Below are 24,502 nucleotides of genomic sequence, written 5' to 3' on the forward strand. Positions count from 1 at the left end.
CCGGGGGCACAGAGTTCATGCACATTCACACAACAGAACCAAGTTTGGAAATAGCACCAACATTCATATTCTCGGAGCAAAAAGCAAGCTGATGAATCACTCAAACTATTTAGGAGGTGGTTGGAGGCCAACATATCAAAACACGAACAGATTAGACGGAAAGGTGTTAGCTTAGCAGCCCTTAGACTTCAAAAACCTGATAGCAACATGCCCAGACAATAAACGAACAGGGGGCACCGCAAAGCTTTGCACTTCATATGCGCCTCTCGTTTTGCTTTTTAATTACTTGTGTTCTCAAACAACAGAGAGATTCTGTGGAAAACATGCTGGCAGTAAGACATAGCCTGCGACCACTGTATTAGGAACGGATTGTTTGCTCCTAGCCACGCCACAGAGAGACTTGAAAATCAGGCCTAGTTCAGAAGTAGCGGGTAACACTGCTTTCTCCGTTCATTTTTTAGTTTAGTTCAGAATGACGACAAGTAGCAGGAAAAGGGAAGACAGAAATAAAAGGTTAAAATGGGAGCTTACAACATTACACTACCAATAAAAGGACAGTACAGAGGAAAAAGAGGAGTTGCACAGATTTGTACTCCGAGTACACACTATCAAGTGGATGCAAACACAGAAATACATGCAAAGTTAATTCTTCACCTGTTTGATCTTGTTGCGCGAGTTGGTGATGCGCTCGGTGATGCTCTGGTACGTGCGGATGGCAGTGGTGAGCTCGGTGTAGTGCTGGACAATGAGCTCATCCAAATCCCGGTCACATTTCTCATAAGCTTCTTCCAGGCGGCCTTTCTCAGTCTCTCGGTCCTCAACATCATCGCTGGTAGATAAAGTCCTAAGGACAAAAAGATTACAAAAATACGGATATTTTGAAATTATCTATCAGGACAATTTTTTAGCCTTTACCTAAAAAATGCACTACCTACCACAAACCAGCCACTCTTATTAGTCTGTACATTTCACTGAGTGAAGTTTATTTCTGGTAAAGGTGTCTGTCCGGTGTTCAGTAGAAACAAAGTACTCCAAAATAATAAAAAAACATAAATATTGTGGTTTATTACTTCCCCCATTTTCAGATGCTTTGGAGCTTTTTTACTACACTACTGGATTTATGAAAAGGGAAAGTTATCTATTAGTTGTCATATTTCCAGAGAGTCATTAATATGGGCACAGTTTAACAGATGAAATATATCCTGATTTATTACTTACAAAGAACCATAATGGAGAAATTCTACTTTGGACTCAGGGACCGGTGCAAGCATTTGTTAGGAGGGTTGCGGTTACTGCTACTTACCTGCAAAAAGTCCATGAGGGTTGTCACAAGTACACAGAGAAATCTGACAAAAGCCCACCCGTGCCTTCCAACAGCCAATCTGTTTTCAAATGTACACCAGTACAGCGAAGAAGCGTCATGGGCCCTTATTTCCACCCCTCATTTATTTTAACCTCTGAGTTATATCGTCTGCTAAGCTTTTTATTTATTTTAATTTTTTTTTTTTTTTAAGTCAATGAAGTTTGAGATTCCAACAAAACTGCTGAAAATCTAATGGAACTGGCACAACAGACAGAAGTTTCTTGGCGTCACTCCCAATTTCTGAGATTTACTCAAGAATCAATACAATCTTCTCCTTCTCCCTCTTTCTTCACCCCACTCACGCCCTCTTGAGACCCATCCTGCACCAGATCCAGAAGCCCGCCCCTGGAATGACTCGGTCACACTACCAGAAAGACCCAGAAGACAGCAACAACCAGAAAAAAAAAAATATTCTTATATCCTACAGTACGTAGCACTCAAAAAGTTGGATTTTGAAAAAAGTCATCCTGAATTTTCTTCTTTCTTTAATCCTTGGGAAGGGGAGCTGTGGTCCATGGAGGTTTCTGTTTTAAATCAGCAATATAGACACTGAAAGCCATATACTTCGTGGTGAAAGAGATCAGTTATAGTAGTTATGACCTAAATGCTGACATATCACAACCTTAAGAACCACCCGGGATGAATTCTGTAGCCCTACTGGCAATTTCTGAACCGCTTGCATGAGTAAATAAACAACAAGATATTAAAAAAAAAAATCACTGCATGCGAACTGTTTTGGATCATATGCTTGAACATCATGAAACAATCACAACTTTCAAAGAAGTCTGAAGCGCCTACTCGCCGAAAGTGAGATGTCTTTAAAAATACAACCAGTAAAGCATGAACACATTTAAGTCACAGAAGTTCAGGCCTCTGAACTGAGGCACCATCTTAAGATGGTACGCATGCTACACTGAAAAAGGGTAAGAATAGTAAAAGACTAGAACAGCCATTGTTTCCAACCCAAAAGACTGTGAAAAAAACACACCGCCAGGAGTAAGAGAGAACTTCTTGAGTTTTTGTTCTGGATGCCTTAAACTATTTGTGTAGGGAAGGTCACATAGTTGGAAGGAGACAAAAAACCCACCGCTGAACGCCGCTGCTGCTCTGTGCTACCATAGCGGCTTTCACTTCGGATTTGTTAAATCAATGAGGTCCAGTTAAACTAAAACCACTATCTCCTGCTGTCAACTAAGAAAGAAAATATCAACCTTCCTTGCCATAACTGTCATTTGTCCTCCACAGTACAAGTTAGAAGGTAAGCGAGAACTGCTTGCACATCATCAAAAAATAACAAAGGAGAGAAACCCACTTCCCTGTAGTTTATTTAAGAGAATCCTCAATGACAACAAGCAGGACACAAAAAAGGTTAGTATTTAACAGATTTTTCTGAATTCTTCAATACCACTAGGACAGTAGTAGGAACTCAAGTGCAGAAGCTCTTCTCATAGAAATGTAAACAACGAACTTAAATATACAAGAAATGCTCGCTCTCTCTCAAAAAGTCGAGAGACATACCCAAAACTTCCAGATCACTACTCTTTCTTCCCTTCAAAGCAAAACAACAGGCTGCACCACCTACTCAAGGACTCCATCTTTAAAAAGAAAAAAAAAAAAGCCATTTCACAGGGGACCACGATCCCAGAAAGAGCAGCTACGAAAACTCAAGTGAGCAAGGAAATCTGTAGTACCATATGGAACATGGCGTGAGAGGACAGGGGCACACGCACACTTGTCCTACTCAACTACCAAGGAGGCCAGAGGAATTGAAGCCAAAATATATCCTACAACACCCTAAAAGAAGACAATGTACCCAAGTGATGTATTTTATTTTACATGGGTTTAACGCTCCTTTTCACTTTCAGATGGCAGAAGGCCGTAAGAGACACCACAGGGAAATGAGAAGAGACCCTCTTTCTTTCGCGATGCCTCAGACTACCAGTGGGTGCCTCACATCGTCCTCCCTGCTCCCAAAAACCAAGAGCCATACATTTCCCAGAGGATGCAGGTGCTCCCCTCCTCTTGCAGAAAGGAGACGCAGAGATGAGGACTCCCCCGCCTCCACTGTTCCACTGACAGCGTGGTTTCTTCCAACACTTAAAATCTACTTGTAGCATTTCAAATTCCATGCTTCATGACAGCTACAGAAACAGGACTGCTTTCTAATGCTATTACATTAATATTCTACTCCCAAACATTCTTAGTTGTGCCTTAAATCACATTTTTCACTAAAAAAATACATTTTTCTTAATTTGTACTGTATGCAAGGCACTTTAATATCATGCAAAAACACTTCAATATCACACAAGCATTCGACACTGTCCCACATGACATCCTGGTCTCTAACTTGGAGAGGCATGGGTTTCACAGCTGAACCAGTCGGTGGATAAGGAACTGGCTGGGTGGTTGCGCTCAAAGAGTTGTGGTCAACTTGATGTCCAAGTGGCAAACCAGTGACAAGTGGCGTTCCTCAGGGGACAGTACTGGGACCAGTGCTGTTCAACATCTTTGTGGGCAGCACGGACAGTAGGATTCAGTGCACCCTCTGCAAGTTTGCCAACAACACCAAGCTGAGGAGCAGTCAACACGCTGGAGGGAAGGGATGCCATCCAGAGGGACCTGGACACGCTGGAGAGGTGGGTCTGTGCAAACCTCATGACCCACAAGGCCCGGTGCAGGGTCCTGCCCCTGGGTCAGGGCAATGCCAAGCACAAATCCAGGCTGGACAGAGAATGGCTTGAGAACAGCCCTGAGGAGAAGGACTTGGGGGTGTTGGTGGATGAGAAGCTCAATACAAGCCGGCAACGTGCACTGGCAGCCCAGAAACCCCCCGCAGCCTGGGCTGCATCCCCAGCAGCGTGGGCAGCAGGGCGAGGGGGGGATTCTGCCCCTCTGCTCCGCTCGGGGAGACCCCCCTGCAGTGCTGCCTCCAGCGCTGGGGCCTCAGCACAGGAGAGACACGGAGCTGTTGGAGCAGGGCCAGAGGAGGCCCCGGAGATGCTGGGAGGGCTGGAGCCCCTCTGCTGTGGGGACAGGCTGAGAGAGCTGTGGGGAGACCTTCCAGCCCCTTCCAGTCCCTAAAGGGGCTCCAGGAAAGCTGGGGAGGGACTCTGGCTCAGGGAGGGGAGCCATGGGACGAGGGGGAAGGGTTTTACACTGAAAGAGGGGAGATTGGGATGAGATCTCAGGAAGAAATCCTTTGCTGTGAGGGTGGTGAGCCCCTGGCCCAGGTTGCCCAGAGAAGCTGTGGCTGCCCCATCCCTGGAGGGGTTCAAGGCCAGGTTGGACGGGGCTTGGAGCAACCTGGGCTGGTGGGAGGTGTCCCTGCCCATGGCAGGGGGTTGGAATTAGATGATCTTTAACTATGATTCTAAAAAGGACCTGGGAAGTAAGAACAGTAGCACAACGGTTTGAAAATAATCCTGGAATTAGGAAATTGAGTTACAGTCTCTCCCCTACTGCAGATCTCTGACCACACTTAACAGCTTCCCCACGTTGTAAACTGCATCTTGACACTAGAGCTTGAGCTACACACAGCTCATAGCTACTACAGACTCCTGATGTAAGTGTCAGCATTGTCTGCATGTCAGTGGAATGGGCTGAGCAGGCAGATCCGTGTCCTTGTGGCCCAGTTTCTCTTTCTCAGCTCGGGAATGCACAGCACTGGTTGCTCAAAGCAGCGAGCTGCGATTACGTGCACTAAGTACTACTGGAATACTCCAACGCTGTTAGGGAGGTCATGTAAAACACTTCAGACAAAGTAATGGATGAAGATGTGCTAGAAAACAAAGTTAAGCATACAGATAATGCAACAATATTAAACATACAGTCCTTGTGAGACACAGTGAAGTTTGGGTTCACGCTATAATAGGTGAATAGAAAGCATGTGCAAGAATGTGTTTGGTAGTAAACCATCCTCCATTAAGAGCTCTTGCAGACGAATCCGCTTTCTTTGTGAAAAACTGCTTATTTTTGCTAGAAGAATGTTCTTCAGCTGGTTACACCAGACACAAATGTATATCCTTTTGGGGAATTGACATATTGTTAGAGTTTGAAGCTGAACAGTATTGCTTGTCTCAGTAGTTAATGAAAACATCGATTCTCTCTAACCTGCATTATAGATTGCAGGAGAATCGTGGATTGCTACAGACAATGCAGAGGCAGAACCAAATTGGCCTATACCACAGACTAGAAAAGTTTTTAGTTTTAATTAACAAAATTCAATTGCAAAATTCTCAATTTGCCAAAGCTGTTCAAGCTTTGGCTTTGTTGTGGTTATGGCCAAATTGGCCAACAGCCGGCAACAGATACTCCTCGCCCCAGCTTCTCATGCACAGAGAGGAGGAGAAGAGAAAGAGATTTACAAGTTTAGAAGAAACTAAACTACTTTAATGAAATATTAATAATAAAATGGAAAATAATGAAATAGATACAGCATATACAAGACCGTATTAAGCTCCCAGGATGACGTCACCGGCAGGCACTGGGGAAGTCCCAGGCTGGACTCAGCGATGGGTGGGAACTGGGTTCCAGAGTTGCAGTCAGGAACACAGGGATCGGGATCAAAGGCAGATGAATAGACAGGGTCCTCCTCAGACCTCAGCCATTGAAGGAAGAGAGTTAACCCTTTGATCCCTCAGCTTTTACACTGAGCACAGGGCAGATGGGATGGAATACCCCTGTTGGTCAATTTTGGGTCACCTATCCTGTCTGCTCCTCCCCACAGGTGGGACACCTCCACGCTTTTCTGCTTCCAACCCTCCAATGGGGCAAATAACCAAATGAGCTGACCTTGGTTGTCATAGCAATAAGTATAAGCAGAAGCCTCACTGCGTACCATTCCTTGGCACAAACTGTCTTATCACTCTGAATGAACTGTTTTAGACATAACATGCTGTTAATTTCAAAGAGTTAGAAGAGGCCTAGATAAGAAATAAAATTACTGAACAGAAAGCTGGTTCTGTTTTACCTCAAACCAGGACAGGCCTGAATCCATCTGCAATGCCAGCAGTTTGTTTCTCCAAGGCTAAGACTACACCACTGTAACCTCAGAGGATGTCACAAGCATTTTCGAACGCTCCAGCAAATTCCTCCCCAACTTAAGCTTCCTAACAACTTTGTCACATCCATATTTTTAAAGCAGATTCAAATCGTGGTGCCCAGTTGTTTTCGTCCTTGTAACTGAGTTTAACCTTGCCCTCTATAGGAAAAATATTTTTTGCTAAAACCACTTGACATTTGTGCAGCCAAAACATAGATGTTTATGAAGCCTGAGAGAGGTCACAGCAGGACCTGTATCTTAGAAACCACAAAACCCGTCAAAAGAAGAACAAAGATAGCATAGCTGGAAATCAGAAGACTTTGTGAAATACCACAAGCTTATTCCTATTGAAACAATACAATGACAACGTCTAACTAAAAGTATCACTTCTAGTTGTCGTATGTTATATATCTAAGCAGACAAATAACAAAATATTTGCTGCCACCTTCAGCAGAATCAAGATGGTTTAAGGGGTGGAAAACCATTCCATCCGGGTGAGCGCTACACACCTTCTCACACAGTCTAAACTCCAAAGACCTCATCTTTTAAACCCACAACACAGCCAGTAGTGGAATCATAGAATCACAAAATCATTTCGGTTGGAAAAGACCCTTGGGATCATCGAGTCCAACCATCAACCCCACTCTACAGAGTTCTCCCCTACACCATATCCCTTAACACCACATCTAAACGAGTCTTAAACACATCCAGGGATGGTGACTCCACCACCTCCCTGGGCAGCCTATTCCAGTGTCTGACCACTCTTTCTGTGAGGATTTTTTTCCTAATGTCCAGCCTAAACCTCCCCTGTTGCAGCTTGAAGCCATTCCCTCTTGTTCTATCGCTAATTACCTGTGAGAAGAGACCAGCACCAGCCTCTCTACAGTGTCCTTCCAAGTAGTTGCAGAGAGTGATGAGGTCTCCCGTCAGCCTCCTCTTCCTCAAACTAAACAGTCCCAGCTCCTTCAATCGCTCCTCATAAGATTTATTCTCCAGGCCCTTCACCAGCTTCGTTGCCCTCCTCTGCACTCGCTCCAGCACCTCGACATCTCTCTCGTGTTGAGGTGCCCAAAACTGGACACAATACTCAAGGTGTGGCCTCACCAGTGCTGAGTACAGGGGGACAGTCACCTCCCTCCTTCTGCTGGTCACACTATTTCTAATACAAGCCAGGATGGCATTGGCCCTCTTGGCCACCTGGGCACACTGCTGGCTCGTGTTCAGCCCCTTCTCAATTAGAACCCCCAGGTCCTTTTCTGCCAGGCAGCTCTCCAGCCACACTGCCCCAAGCCTGTAGCGACGCATGGGGTTGTTGTGGCCCAAGTGCAGGACCCGGCACTTGGCCTTGTTGAAGCACATTCCATTAGTGTTGGCCCCTCGGTCCAATCTATCCAAGTCTCTCTGTAGAGCCTCCCTATCCTCATGCAGATCAACACTCCCGCTTAGCTTCGTGTCATCTGCAAACTTGCTGATGATACACTCTATGTCCTTATCAAGGTCATCAATAAAGACATTAAACAGAAATGGTCCCAACACTGAGCCCTGAGGGACACCACTTGTGACCGGCCGCCAGCTGGATTTAACTCCATTGACCACCGCTCTTTGGGACCGCCCATCCAGCCAGTGCTTGATCCAGCAGATCGTGTGCTCATCCAGGCCTTGAGCAGACAGTTTTTCCATGAGAATTCTATGGGAGACAGTGTAAAATGCTTTTCGAAAGTCTAGGTAGACAATACCCACAGCCATTCCCTCGTCCAATAATCAGGTCATCTTGTCATAGAAGGAGATCAGGTTCATCAGGCAGGACCTGCCTTTCATAAACCCATGCTGACTAGGCCTGATCCCCTGCTTGTCCATTATATGACTTGTAATGGCACTCAAGATGATCTGCTCCATGACCTTCCCTGCTCCCGAGGTCAGACTGACAGGTCTATAGTTTCCTGGATCCTCCTTTCTGCCTTCTTTGTGGATGGGCGCTACATTTGCTACCCTGCAGTCCATTGGGACCTCCTCAGTTAGCCGTGACTTCAGGTAAATGATGGCAAGTGGCTTGGCGAGCACGTCTGCCAACTCTTTCTGCACTCTTGGATGTAACCCATCCGGTCCCATAGACTTGTGTGCATCAGTAGTAGTATGTAATAGTAGTAGCATGAAAATATTGCCAATCCATATTAGAAAGAAGTGTAACAGGAATACAGAGGTCTCAAAGCTCCAGTCCATCCAACCTGACTTCAGGAACTTCAGCAGCACATGCTGAGAACACAGTTGCCAATTAAGCCTTTTTCTGCACTTACACTTATCTGAAAAATGATCTTAATACACAGCAGTAGCCCAGAACGTGACAAGATGAGAGCAAGACAAAGGAATCACTCTGCTGCTGTATAAAATCTTACTATGCCCATACTTGGAACAATATGTACTGTTGTGGTCTCTTCTCTCTTTTGTTGCCCTTGGAGGGGCAACTAAAACAACAGAGAGGATGAAGCCGCTGTTCTCTGCGGAGATGCTAAGGTCAAGACTCTTCAGTTTGGAAAAGAAAAGGCTGAAAGGAGATGACTGATGTCTGCAGGAGTCAGAAAGGAGATGAATAGCGTAAACACAAAACAGTTTTTCACTGTATCATGCACTACTAGAACTAGTAGCACTGGTTGAAACTAACAGGAGATCAGTTTAAAAAAGGATAAAGCACACTTACACTTTAGGTAGTGAACTCCTGAACTGTGCTGAAGGATTTGAGCCTCAGCACATCAGCATGTTCAACAAAAAAAAAAAAAAAGAAAGGACTTAAATGTACTCATAGACAACAGGTCAAAACAAATACTGACAGAAACTAGCTGGAATGCATTCCCCAACACCTCTACCTCAACAACTGTGGACATTAGGGAAATACAGAGGCACTGGACACCAACAAGTGGCCAGGCCTGCATCATCTCTCTAATATTTGGCATTACCACTGTTGGAGACGATCTATCAGGCTGGAAGAACCATTGATCTGCCTCAATAGAGCATTTCTTTGGTCTTATCCTCTGGAAGACTCCAGTAATTTAGACCACATAAAGCTGAGTAATGTTTTGGAGGTGCTGGAGGTGATGTTACTCAACTCCTGCACATGCACACACTAACACACGCAAAGTAAGCGCCAACACGGGGCCTTCCCTTCACCCTGCCAGGACATTTCACCATCCCAACCTGCAAGGAGGCAAGACAATCATGACCCTTTCTCACACAGTTCCAGGTAAAGCCACTGTGCTGTCAGACAGCAGCAGGGGGGCGAAGGGAAGAGTTACGGACTCTGGTGAAACGCTGCTTTATACATCCCAGGGATGTGCTCATCAGGGACAAGACGGTATTAATGCACTGTTAAATATTTTTCCATCCTGTGATCCTGACCTGAAAGACTTGAACTCAATGGAAGTTTCAGGCTCAGTCAACTGCCACATGTCAAGATTTCCAGCTGGCTTTGTTGGATGTACCAGCTGGGAAATCTTCCCAGCATTAATACCTGTATTGGGAACCTCTCGTTTTCTTTAATTACCTGTTTTGGGAAAATATTGTAGAAACAAGCATCACTAAAAATATCATACTTATCATTTTGACCAGAAAAATTTACCTATATTTACAGCCTTTTAGTCTGCTCTAGTTTAAAACATTAAAGGGACCACTTACTACGCCAAAAGGGATAAATAATTCTACACAACAACAAAGAATAAGCCAAACAGGTTTTTTTCCTCTCCACACACATGAGTTTGCCTTAAATACCTGTAGGTTATTTCTTTATGGATAGGATAAAAGTTTGAATCACAGCCCAAGATCCAAATGGAGTAAACCAACATCAGAGACTGCTTTTCACTTATTTTACTGAAAGACCAGAAAGATTCAGAAGCATGAAGTTTTGCTTTTAGGACTTGGTTATTTCCAGTCTGGATATGGGAGTCTGGATTAATGGCTGGAGAACAGAAGAGAAGTGCATGCGTGATCCATCCCACAACCATGAACTGAAGAACCATCAAAGAGCAGTTAGAGAAAAGCAAACCTACGCTTTAATGGAGGTGGATAGCATTATATAAATAAGAGGAAGTGAAGCTGTTTCAAGCCAATATGTCAGAAACAAGTGTGCTATAAAACTGAGAATGCCTCTTCTGGATGGTTTTTTTTTTTAAATCATATTAAACCTTTTCCCAGGTAATAATTTACATTTTTGTCCACCATGGCTGTAACATATAAGTTTCCGCAACATATTCAAAAGCAGTATGAGCACTTAAACTGCATACAGCCACCAGTAAGACCCTTCTGCTCGTGTTCTTCTCAAGTCACTGCATCAATCAGATGAGCCCTCAGTTTACCTACTTAAAGCAAAACTAACTCACCCCCTTCTCCAGTAATTCATTACCATGTATTTTACTCCTTCAAAAACATAACATTAAATCCTGGAAGTCTAGCAGCATCTGTAACTACAAAAAGGAGCGATTTCACTTTGAATCTGAAACATTACCTTGTACACCTGACTCTCCTACCTAAGCCCCCTGGTACAGGAGCCATTTCTTTTTCTTGCTCTGCACAAAGCAAGGAATACTTAATATTCTTGAGATTATATACGTTCCTGCTAACACTGCAGAAAAGTAAGCCAAGGGCATCTTTGCTTGTTTCAGTTCTATTAAAATGTGTGGCAAGGAAGAAGAAAAGTCAACACACTGTTTGCCAAATAGAAAGGATCAAAATTGTTTGGGAAAAGAACTTTGCAGAAAGAACTTTGAAGGGGGAATTACAAAACAGGGCAGAATTATGAAACAATGATAAATATACATTAGCTTTTTAGAACTCCCTGAAAAGCAAAAGTATTCAAAACATATGATAAACAGAAGAAGTGTCAATTTAGAAACTGAGTACGTGCAGGTTATGAACTCAGTGGGGATCTCCAGTAGGGTTCCCTGATCAGTTCACTTGTTTTTTCATTTTCATTTTTCTAAATGAGAATCCGCCGCCCCTGTAAGATACCTGTAATTTGTACTTGGCAGCTGGATGGCTGCATATGCCTGTCTCATTAGCAAGAGCTCAACAGGATTAGAATAATTCCAACTCGATGTTAGTCTGTTAAAAGAGACATTTTTATGCTACAGTAAAACAGAAATTCATTGAGCCAAATCTCATTGACTTTTGATTTTACATAGTTAAAAACACAGATTATACAAATGGAAAATGCTTCATTCACTGGAGTCACCTCCACATACAGAAGATAGGATAGAGAAGATGATCAGACACAATCCTGAAATGTTTTTATCATGGGATGTAAAACATATTTCATACAATAAAGACCCCTGAACCTAGCTGACTCCCCTAAGGTCAGCAAATTAGATTATTAAAGTCATCCATTGGGCCTATTCATTTTGGTAGAATTTGATCTGTAGATCACAAGCATTCTTCATCTCCGATTTCAAGCATCCAACTAGTATGTGTAGGTGGAAAGACTTTTCCGGGAGTTCTGAAGCACTGTCATTCTGCCAGATGCCTAAAGCCTTAAACTGCTTGCTACGACAGTTCACAAAGACGGGAATATCTCGTTTCCAAAGATAAATACTTAAGAAAATGTATTCATATTGATCAAATATAATTGCCATCTCTTCCATTTCTGCAAGAGGCTGTACCTTTCTAGAAAACCAAATGAACTCCACAGCTCCAGCAGAGTCCTCCTTCCTCAGCACCGCAGATGAAGGAACAAAGTGTCTCAGACATGTCGGAACAACCGAGACCTAAAAGTATGTTTGAATCTACCCTCACCTCTTGCTTTACAGCAGTTCAGACTGTAGCCATCAAAAGCTAAAGAGTAATTCAAAACACTGGGAGGCAAGGTTTCTGATTTATGGATGCTCACCTATCGATGCTCAACATGGTATTTAGAAGCAGTTGCAAAACCCACTTGAGTCTTTAAAACTTTTTTCTCTCCACGGACCTCAGAGTCTCAGCATTTTCCTCTGAGCTGCAAAATGAAATGCTTCTCTCACTAAAACACTAAGGAGCTTTGAGAAAGTCACACAATGGCTCATTTTTATAACACAGAAAATGCTACAGACTATAGCTACTATATGCCATAGTAAATATATACGGTGCTTTGAAAACACATTAAGTAGGGATAAAAGAAACTTTCCTCTAAAAACCAATGTAATTAATCTGGTCCCAGCAACAACCAACACTAGCAGACTCCATACGCTCTATAACAAGATATTCTCACACCACAGACTTAGTGTTGGCTATTACTTTGCGTTTTGACGAATCAATGTTTTTCATAGACCTATCCAAGATCCGCAGGTGCCTGCACTGCAGAACTACCACACAATCTCATCTCCTCTGTAAATTTACTCCTACAGTGTAATGCGTTAATTTGGGGAGGAAGGGAAGGGAAAAAAAAGGAAAAAAAGATAAAAAAAGGCAGACCCTCCAGCATCCAAACAACACAAAAAAAAAAACCAGGCAGATGATGTAAAAGGACAGAAAACAAGCCATAATTTCTTCACAAGCTAATAAATTTCTTTCATTGTTGCGAAGTGAAAGAACGCAATGTTTACTAAGCTATTCAGCAGCAGAAGAAAACAAACACCATTGTACTACCCATCATGTGGCACAACAGATAACTACAGGGGTACAGAAATGCTGTACAGAGATGATCAGCTGCAAAACTACGAAACAATTCACCTCCCTTCCTAACATGCTATTTTTGAGCTTCAAATGCACTCCAGCCCCAAAACAAGATTTAACATCCCAGCTCCCAGCGCCACAGAAAGCACACCACACACAGATTAATCTTTATTCCACGTAACGCTCATGTTCCCACAAACGTGCACAGCTTATCTGCACCAACAAACTACTACAAAATAAGCTTTGATGTGAAAGAAATGCTCAGCCCCCATATCAACAAGCTTAGTGCAAACTGAGAATAGCCACGAGGGCAGTTACTAAGAAATGGTTTTTTCAGGCATCCTGCAACAGTGGGTAGGAAAAGCCTTTGCGGCCACAGTTGCCAAAGAGCTCAGGCCAGCAGTACGTGCTGCTGGACCACAAACCTTCAAGGGGACTATGGATTTTGTTCATGCACAGAGACACGGACAGCAAAGGTGGAAATATTTGGGTGCCTAAAGAAATCCATTCACCTTCTTCTCAAATGGACGCGTGAACGAACAAGTCTCCTCCATCTGCATTTCCAAGTTTATTTCCCTGCTTGACAGCAAAGGCTTAGTTTTAGCATATGCCATCCTACTACGGCACCTCAGTCTGAAGCAGAGAAGCAACTCCACTTTATTTTCCCCCTCTCTTGTATTCTACAAGGGCCAATAACAAAAATACATCAGTCAGAGACAAATCCATGAATTTCTCAGCTCCAAATGCCCACAGTTCAACCCCTTTTTGTTTTGCTACGTGCTGAATGCCCTTAGAGCACACGTGAGCTCTCGGTCTTCCCAACCTGAATTCAGCGTGCAATCCACATCATTCCTGCTTCCTCTACTATCCTGCCACCGCATTTCCTTCCCTAGAGTGTGTTTTTCTACCAAATCCTGTATTTAGTCGCCTCCCTGCCTCCCTACCCCCATACTTTGCTCTGCAGCAAAAAGAAATTAACATTAAACTTTAAGACCACCATTTACAGGCACCAACCTCAACAGCTCCAGCAAGAATCAGATTTCAGACTCAACAAGAATTTCTGTTTACACTGGCAAGTCTTGTATTCCCCCACACAGTCTGTATTATCAAGGGCTTTAGTCTGTTTTCCAGGGCAGATGAGTAATTTCTTGTGCCAGCCCACTGATAGCTTCGTACCTGCCCAATAAAACGCCAAGAAAATTAGATTAAGTGTCAATTTTAAGAGAAAACTGTTAACGTTAATGAATAATAAATGTTTCATTTCTGCAATTTCACTTTTTCTGATGCCTCCAGCTAAGTTGGGTAGAAAACTGCCTGCCTATTTTACCTACCCTAAGGCCAGCCCTGTTAAGTATGATTACTGCTAGGCTATGGATAGTAAACGGAGTCTTAATTATCAATTTCTTGACTAGAGAATTCGCCTCACAGGAAGAACGCTGTAGTAACAGTATGTGGCCATTATGTTTCTCTGGATTTTTTTTTTTTATTAAACAAAAGCGAAAGAACAGATACTGTGTCCAAAACACAAATACATGTTTTAGAAAATTCATGCTAAGTTAGCACCTGGAACACACCAGACAATTCTTGCGAGGAGGTACGGGCTCATTTTGCAGGAGAGGACCATTCGGTCCCTGCTGCTTCTGCCCATTGCTGTAGGTGTTCAGCATCAGCATGTCCCTCTTCCTCTGCTCCAAAATTATCAGAGCAGACATATGCAAATATTTGTAGTTAATGGCAGGAAAGAGTATTACATGATGCACAGGTGCAGCTTGGAAATCCAGGAAGAATCTTCTGTTACTTCTGGATCAGGTTTCTTTAAGCATGCCATTCACTTGCCTTCACTCAGCATTGCTTATTCAAACAAAAACACTCATTAAAGACAGTGGGAAACACCAACACACACAAAAAAAGGCAAGCCGATCAAACTTAAATATTTCTCATCTGATCAGGAAAATGACCATTTTCGGGAGGTGCAACTGAATGCAACACTGAATCACAGGGGGATCAAACAAAGCTCCAACTTTAGCAGCAATTCACAGTGAACTTTCTACCACCTGTTTCCAGGTTGCTCTGCACCGTATCGTACGCCTTGTTAAGCCTCCCGGTTCCTCGCTTTAGAACACCTTTGAAGCTACGATAATACAGACAGCTTGTGGTATCGACTCCACACAACACGGCTTGGCTTAAAGCTCCTCTTGGTGAAAGCTAAGGCTACATTTAGAAGCATGGCCAACTTACGGGACTCACTTCTGTTATAACCTTTTTCTCCAGGAAAAACAATGCCAGAAATCTGTTCAACAGAAGCAGCTTCTTAAGTACACACTGCAACCTTGGGCAAAATCCAAAGTTTAAGGGATACATCATGATCCATCCCTTCCAAAGAAACTGGGTGAGGTTTTCAATGTTTTACAGTTTGGATAACAGTTAAACAATAATTCTTACTGTCCATCTTTGCAGCCTGTAGATAAAAAGTGCTGGGTAGGTATTACATATCAATATTATAAAAACGCTCCTGAATACATTTCACAACAAATCCCATATACTTGCTTCACTCTGGACAATAAAATTAATAGTACAGATTAAGTTAGTAAAATTACCAAAATTACCCTTCATGAAGGAAAATTATAGAAGGAGGGGTTATTTCTTTGTGTTCCATTTCACACCATACCAAGGACCTAAAGCCCAAACCAGAATACACAAGCCTCTGTAAGGTACAGAAGAAAGCAACGCATGGCCTTAGCCAACACGGACAATTTTTGACCAACAAAGGATTTGTGGAGTTCAATGAACAAAGCAGTTGCTAGAAGCAACAAATAATCATTTAAGCAGAGCACTGTGGATGTCTAGAAAGACCAGTCTCCTCTCTGCAGGAAATAGCTGCAATGTGCCAAGCAGACTCCAGTATTAGAAAGGAAAATAAAAAAGCAGAGTAAAAAGAAACCCATTAGAATCTAGTTACTTTTCATAAGGCACTTCTTGCTGATGACTGTGGCCACACACCAATTACAGTAGTTGCTTTCCCATTTCAGTTTAAACCGTTGTGATCATTACCAGACATTTATAGTGCACTAACGCCCGCAGGCCAGTGCGAGAGCCCGCTCAGACACAGACCGACAGCACAAGCTCTGTGTGGCAGGAAATCTAAGAGACGAGAAACAACGGCAGGTGAATAAAAGAGAAGAGGGCAGGATGCAAGGGAAAGGGAACGAAATAACCCAGATGAGAGCGAGCATCTTTCCACATCTCAGCTGTCCAGAAGTAACCAGTTAGTTACTCACTCCCGTTAGTTGCAAGTTATCACAGGAATTGCAGCAGTGAGTTTGAATGCAAGTTGTTGGGAGGACCAAGCGTTGACTGCACAGATGTACTGATTTGTTAGTACCTTTTCCTCCCTGGAAGTGTATAAGGCCTGGCTGGATAGGGCTTTGAGCAACCAGGTCTAGTGGGAGGTGACCCTGCCCATGGCAGGGGGGTTGCAACTAGATAATCTTTAAGATCCTTTCCAACCGAAACCATTCCATGATTCTTCCTCCTGACTGCCACGGTTTGCATGCCAGCCTGCAAGATCTTACAAGAGGCTGGATTTCAAAAGGGCACGATGAAAAAGTTTTTTAAAGGCCCCTGGGACAAGAACAACTGTACTGCAGCACACTGTCTATACCGCTTTATAAACTTCCAGAGGTTCATTAAACTAAATGGACTTATTTGAATTTTATAATTGAAAAATCTTGTCTTAAAGACAAGTCCCAAATGGGGTGATCTACAGCTTCCAGCACTATTTAACCTCAAAGCATATAATCTGATAATACATGTTTTGAAACCTCTGCAGAGTCTCATTTAAACCATTGTAGAAGTTGGTTCCTTAGGAAACAAAGCCAGCCAGAAGAAGAAGACAAAAAATAATCCAAAAGGTATTTAATATTTTAACTCAGCAGCAACATGTTGAATGTTTTCTCATTATTTTCACAGGTTAGCTCTTCATTCCTATGAAAATCTGGATTTGAGGAAAACAATCAAAATGTGCAGTGGACTAACTACTCCCTTCATGGAAACAATGAGGTGCTGGAGAGCAGGTAGTCAAAAATTGCACCATACAAATCAATAGGAATGGGAAATGGGGTATCACTGTAAACTGACTATAAAACTATAAAGGATCTTCCCCTTAAAAAAAAAAAAGTGAAATTCTGAGGCCAGCAGCACACTCCATCTTCACCAAGGGGAATACAAGGTACCCAGCCTCCAAACAACTAGATCTCCATTGCACAAACAAAGAAATAACTCACTCCGCTATAAGAAACAGCAGAACCAGTCTCTTCAAAATGCTGTTAAACATACAAAGTAAACAGAGCATTATAAAACATTTTCCTCCTCTACTTACATTCCATTAATCTTTCATGCCGCTTACACAGTTGGTTAGAACATTTTCAACAGAAGTTGACAATCTTTTTATCATTGAGGACTTGCAGATGTATGCACGGTAGCTGCAGAGAAAAGGCTGAGCGGCCTACAACCATCTAAATAAATATCATCAGAGAATTCTTTATATTTGCAAAATTAACCAACCCATAATCAAATTTCACCACACCAATACAAATACGGGTATAGCTAGTGATGAGCTGATTTCTGAAACAAAGACTGGACTGCAGTCATTTAAGATGATGACTTCAACAGAAGTCACACTCCTTCAGATGTCTCCAACAGCATTACATTAAGATGAAAAAACAATCCCACACAACAGGCAAAACCCTAACAACACCAGCTGCACACCATTTTCCATCTTGGAAAAGGAATGCAGACAGACCCATGAGATGCCAGTTACTCTGCCAGGTGTAAACAGAGTGACCCAGATACCCTTCCACTGTATGAGAACCTGTCCAGGGCTATTCTCCATGTACAGGAGACCACAGGTAACAACTCTCTATGTTGTTACATAGAGAGATCCTGTAATTAACTTCAGATCCAAAAAGCCAACACAGCTATTACATGAATTACCACATTCCCAGGAGAAACCCAGAGTCCTAAAGATCAGTATTTTCAAATCTGCAAGAGGAGGACAATGCTACTCAGCCCTGCCACCTGGATGATTAAAAGACTGAGTATTGAAGGAGCCATTGGCCACCTTGTGCTATGAACCCATCCCTGAAATCACACCACATTATAAGAGCAGCCCTGCATGAATCAGCAAGAGGATCTGGAATACTCATTACTAACCTGAAGGTTTCGATACTGCACTGCAATGAAGAGCTGTTGGACGCAATGTCTTCGAAAGAGTTGAAACCACAGAACTTGTAAGCAATTATTAACAAAATTAACTATTTTTGCTTCCTAGTTTTGTAAGGGTAGGCTAAACCCTAACTCTGCACAGTGCATTGTGTAAAGCTAAAATAAGAGCTGAAAAATAAAGTACCTTGAGCTTTCAACAAGGAATGGTCACTCATGTTGTCCTTTCGCATATGCGCCCTTACCTGTTGTTGCTATCAAGATCTGTAAGTATCCATATCAAGCTACAACCCAACACCTGTCAAATATGCATACATTATATACAAGTGCCTCAAGATCATTTCAGGAAAATTTATAGTTTAAAACCACACTCTGCCATATACAATTTATTCTCGGTGAATTTCTGAGCTACTTGTCTTGTAGAAGAACTGCTACCTTTATAACACTGGAAAACACCATTAGCAATAAAAGTGGTTTTAAGAGACCATTACAGTATATACAGATCAGAATAACTCGGCTTTATTTCTTGTAGCAGCTATTTCCCAAATGTAACAGCAAGGGCAACAGCTATACATCTGTCTTTCTCACTCTACATCACAAACTGGGATATCAGTTCTATCGCTTTAGACAGAAAGAGAAGACCAAATGCCAGGTCATTAGTAAGACTCCATTTAACAAAGTTCACTTGCAAACGTAATGAAAATAAAGGCCAAAAAGCATTAAAAAGAATTCCACTTGTTGAAAATAAAATATGTTCAAGGGTTTTTTGACTGTAATTTCAGCTTCTGCAGACATGAAAGTAGGAAATGCACTATATCTTGCCTCACTTTTAGTTCTCCCTGACATCTGTCGTATGTGTTTGCCTGTGTGAAAGTTTAGCACAAAGATTTCAATAAGGTCTTATGGAGTCACTGCTAAAGTTTGTTTTCTCCCAATTAAAGCAGCTATTAAAGGCCAGTTTTAAAAAATAGCAACCTTTAATTGGAAAGAAAAACACCTAACAATAAATAAAAGGCAGACAAATTCACCAATTAAAAATCTGACAAGATCTCTCAAAAAAATAGCATTTGCTAAATGCCAGGTTGCTTGTTTCCAAGAACAAAAGCTGCTTCAACCAGCTACCAACAAAACAAAAGGTTAAGAAAAATCAATATACATACACGTGTTTGTCCTCTGAAAGATAAAAAAAAAATATTCCCCAGGTTCTCCTCCAGCAGGTGAGCAGAATTTTCTCCATTCTCTGCACTGTTTTTTGAAAGGACATTGCCAAAGCCCCTGTGATCAGCATTAGACTTCTACAACAAAAGCTCCTGGTCTCCAGTGACAACATTTTGACCTTACAAAGTACCTTTTATTTAAGGGACTTGAAGGACCTTTCTCATATGTGAAGGAATTAGCGTGTTTTTAAAGTGGATGCACTGAGGCATGAGAGCAAGCACTGAGCTTTTGACCATCCAGCAGAAGCAGGGGACAGAAGCTGTAAAGCCCTGATATCCAATATCCTACTCTAAAAGTCAAAATCCCAGGAGCTATGTGTTCTTGTAGCAAACAATGGTCATTTCTTCTCAGCAATGTGAGGACAAGGGCAAATTGAAGATACTCTCATATCCCCTAAAGGCAAAAGGAGAAGAAGGGCTCCCCTGAGCCACAACAAAGGTATGGATGTTAATAGCAGACTTTGCAAACATTCATTAAGCTTCCCAAACACTCTTTACTTCTAAAAGATTTATTGTTATGAACAAAACCTCTATTTCTCCTTTAGGAGAAACAAGAGGGAAACTGTGCCCAAGAACCCAGTGTAACCCAGCAGCAGCACTGCTGAGGGTATGACCACATTGCCTCAAAACTCAGCTCTACCAGTAGCTCCTGGCCCTTTTCAAATACTTGAGTCCTGTCCTGGGGCAGTGCTGTACATCCTTCACTCCTGACAGCATTCCTGCAGGCAGGATAGACAAGGCACCAGGTACTGCTCCATCCACCAAACATAGGTTTTAACATCTCAGGAGGGCTGGTGGCCTCATGGCTCCTGTAATGCTGGGCAGGAAATAAAACTGCAACACTATAAAACATCCTGCCTGCGGGCTGCAAGACAGGTTTGATGTTGGTAAAGCATCTGAACTGCTGTTCATAGATATGCAGAGGTTTTGGAACCAACGAGATACGACCAGGATCCCAAGAGGAGACCCAAGCTGGATGGTTTGATATGTGGACACGGCCAATCTGCTCAAGTTGGGGCTATGGAGCAGTGTGGACATGGGACAGCTGCACCACATGGCTTGGGAGCCAGAAACCACCCCTCTGAGCCAGACAACCTTAGCAGGGTTGTCATCGCCCAACAGATCCTGGTTCAGCTCAAACACCAAGATTTTATTTTCAGTTTTGTACTTTTAACTACTAAGCAGCATGTCGCCTGCTCAGGAAACAACTTCTTCCAGATTAGTCCTCACTTGAGACCGCCTTTATTCACAATTCCTGGCAACAACAGGAAAACCAAGGTGAATTCCATCAGTACATGAATCCTCCTACAGGAAGCAACTCCCAAAGAACAAATGTGTTCCCCAACACAACAGGAAAAACCAACACTGCTCAGGGACAGAAAAAAGATCAAAAGTGGGATGGACTTTCCTGTTTGGTCTTCCTTCATCTCAAGAATCTTCTTCATTCAGAGCTGCTAAAAAGCAACACTGTAGAGAGTAGGGACAGCCCAAAATTTCCACCCACACCAAGACTGCGATCTCCTGATGCAACCTACAGTGCTACACTGACATTTATGCAATTAACTTTCTTGAAGCAGCAGCAGCCTGATTTCAGACCAGAGCCCCAGCTTCCATAAAATACTATTTCTCACTTGATTTCAGTACTGCTATAATACATTAAACTTTGTCAGGGATCTGGCCCCAAATACTCTCCCTGAAAGTGAGACACTTTTTCACCTGCGAAGTCCATAGAAGAGTCCAGAGGAAAGTAAGTTATTCAGTCTCTTGCAACAGACAGTCACTGTGCTTGAGTAAATATCAAAAATTATCCCTTCATTAATAAAGTCATTTCCATTTACAAAAGGCTTTTCAGCTTCATATTTCAAAGCATTTTATAGACAATCACACAGAATAGATTTTGCAGACCTAAACAATGTTTCTTTTTGAAAAACATAACCATCTTTGCTATTACCAAGTAAAATATCATAATACTTGAAGAAGCTCTTCTGGTTTTGTTTATTTACAGCAGAAGAATGTAGTCAAAGTTTTGCTACTATTCATACACTGTCTCCTTTTATGGCCCTTTCACACAGCAACAAGACAAGTAAATAACATGCTAAATAAACAGGGGCATGCAAGTGTAAAAGCACAAGGATTGGCAGAAGACTATACATAAATGTTTTGGAAATAAAGCTATCAAGAAAAGAAAACTTTGCTACATTTCAAACCAATACGCTATTGTTAAGATTTGAAATACTTTGCTGTAGCTGAGTAAAGCTATAAGAAAGACACATTTAACACACCCAAGGATAAATTTGTTTGCAATGTTATTTTATGAGCATACAAAACAGCAAAAAGTTTCACCTGTTGCTTAGCAAGTTCATCTTCACCTTACCTACTATTCAAAAACAACATACAGGAAAAAGTGATATAAAATCCTTTCCATGCCGTTTGCTTTTTGTACTTGGCTAACTCTAATAAATGTATTATTAACACAACACTTTTTTTCCTTCCTTTGCGATCAGTTTTACTTTCAGGTTTTCATGGTCTGGCTCAACACAACACTTCAAGCTGTGCAAAGACTCTCTACATCCAAACCAAGCCCTAATTAAATTCTGGAGGTTTAGTTATCAGGCTGTTCTATTGAATAATTTTAATTCTGTAAAGTCAATAACCTCAATATTGCATCTAAACACTGGACCTAAACTAGCCAAGGTATCTGCCAAAGATTATTAGACAAACATGATTTCTTATTTGGAGAACACAGTAGCACAAGCTCACTCTCATTTTGTATTATAAATGATATAACAAGTCCAGATTTATTAAAATAGAGACACAAACTGAGGCCCTTAAAATAGTCTTGGAAATTATAGGAAACATTAGAAAAAAGGAAGATTACTACAGGAAATGCTGCAGCAATCAATGCACGTGTATTATTCATCCTTCCATTGTCTACAAACTACTGTATTTTCTGTAAATTAGGGTTATCTAGGTACAACTTGCCAGATTTGCCTCTCCAACTGCTTCAAACTTGAGGCTGATAAAGAAACACTAAGCACAACACACTTTAAATCCACACTACTTATCCTTGTCCCAAATATAAGGTATAAGTGCCCAGTAAAAACTCCAGATACAGGCGAGAAGGTGCTTTTTTCAGGTTTTCACAACTACTCACGTATTTGTTATGCAAATGGTCCATGTGAACTCATGAACAATTGCACCCATAACTGTGCGTAGGCCTGGATATAAAATTTGCAGGAACACCACCCATTTTAATAGTCACATATTTGGGGATTAGCTTCCCATTCCTTTCCCTTTCAACGTATGTTATATACAAAATAAAAGTACCAAAGTACAATACTACCACTGTAATAAGTCATGTTTATACGATGTCATATCAATGTATACTTCTCTCCATCTGCATACATATACACTTGTAACACCAATGTAAAAAAGTCTGGTTTTTCTTATAAAACTAATGAACCGCATACACTTGAAACCGAGAAGTCAGGCACCACAGTCTGTGTTCAGCTTCACCTTTCTTTCATTGTTCAATGTTGATTCATTGTTACCTATTACCGTAGAATTCTGAGACAGCAGTCACAGCCCCGGAAAAGCTAAGCAGTTCTGTGAACCAGCTGCTTTTCTCAGAGTCACCCTCTACCTCAAGTTTTGCAAGATCTGAAAGACCACTTTTCAGAGTAATGAAAAAGAATGGAATTTTGTCCTGAACATTATCATTCACAGAGGACTTAAAAATCAGATCATAACATGTCCTAGATACAGAACTATTGCTACAATAATTTCTCCAAAGTAACAGTAACTATAGTTTCTGGCAAAGACATTGAAATTGGAACAGAAGTTCGGAAGTTCATTACAACTCAAAATATCATAGCTGTATGACTGCTTGCTGCCCACACCCACTTCAGTGGGTGTGCATAAAGCCAATATTTAAAAACTTCACTGTGGGAAACCAGCTGCCAACCCACTGGTTATGAAGAGCACAGAAGAGATTCACAGAGTCAAAAAAGACACAGAGGGAAATCAGTGAAATGAATTCAGGTCCTTGGTTGGTGCCAAGAATCCTCCTTGAGCAGAGGAGGGCAAAAGAACAAGGGCAGACAAAAATCAATAGTCTAAACACGACAAGATACAACTGCTTTTTTTTTCCATCCCCCACAAGACTGTGAGACTTAGAAGTAGCACCTTCCCACTATGACACCCTAAAACAGGATGGAGATGGCACACAGGACTTCCTAGTCCTACAGCTTTTCCAACCAGCAATATTTTAGTCAGGGTACAGAGAACAGGGGTCAACTATGGGCTCTACAACAATAAGACAGTGCCTTGACCCTCCCTATATGGCATTAAGCCAGTGCTAACTGCAGGGTTCACTCCTCAGACCCCAGGATACAGCAAAGTACGGGGAACAGAAGGGTAGAGCAGGAGGACGGTAGGACACCCCTCAGAAGAAGACCTGCTCCGGCACTGAGGCCTCCCGACCGCTGTCAGGGCCCTGGAAAGACCCGAGGCTCTGGAGGTCCGGCCAGGGGAGGCCCTCACAGAACAGCAGGGCCCACACAGGCCCCTGGGTCACCCCCAGGGGCCCACACAGCGCCCTAGGGCCGGCCCCGCGGGCGGGACGGGAGGCTGCGGAGGGGGGCCGCGCCGCCCCTACCTGATCACAGAGATGAGCAGCCCCGAGGGGTCCTTGCTCTTGCTCATGGTGCTCCGGTAGCGCCCCGCCGCCTCGCCCGCCGCCATCTTGCACCCCCCTCTCAAACACAGAGCAGCCACCCTTGCTAGCACGGTGCAGCCAATAAGAGGCAAGGAAGCAGGAGGCTGCGGGCCTGTTACCCAATAAAAGGCGAAGGAGGGCAGGGCGCGCGGCATAAAGCGGCTGTGCGGCGTGTGGCGGCAGCGCGGGGCCTTCTGGGAGTTGTAGTCTTGGTGGCCGTGGGTCCGGCCTGCAGCGGTCCCGCGCCGTCGAGGGTACAATTCCACCTTCTAAAGGCGCTTAAAACTCATTAACGGATAGATAAATTACGAGCC

At 42.7% G+C, this 24,502-nt stretch overlaps 1 protein-coding gene across 2 annotated transcripts in view; it reads right to left on the minus strand.

Moving 5' to 3' along the window:
• Nucleotides 1-24,242, minus strand: part of EXOC4 (exocyst complex component 4) — a 431,048-nt gene extending 406,806 nt beyond the window's left edge. For both annotated transcript variants that reach the window (XM_074573187.1, XM_074573188.1), the window contains exons 1-2: nucleotides 24,129-24,242; nucleotides 655-844 (exon numbers count right to left, since the gene is read on the minus strand). In XM_074573187.1, coding sequence (XP_074429288.1) covers nucleotides 655-844; nucleotides 24,129-24,214 — 276 coding nt within the window. In that variant the 5' untranslated portion in view covers nucleotides 24,215-24,242. The remainder of the gene's footprint in view (nucleotides 1-654; nucleotides 845-24,128) is intronic.
• Between the last annotated feature and the right edge of the window lie 260 nt (nucleotides 24,243-24,502).

This window comes from Larus michahellis, chromosome 1 (genome assembly GCF_964199755.1).
Source record: "Larus michahellis chromosome 1, bLarMic1.1, whole genome shotgun sequence".
Classification (NCBI taxonomy): Eukaryota; Metazoa; Chordata; class Aves; order Charadriiformes; family Laridae; genus Larus; species Larus michahellis.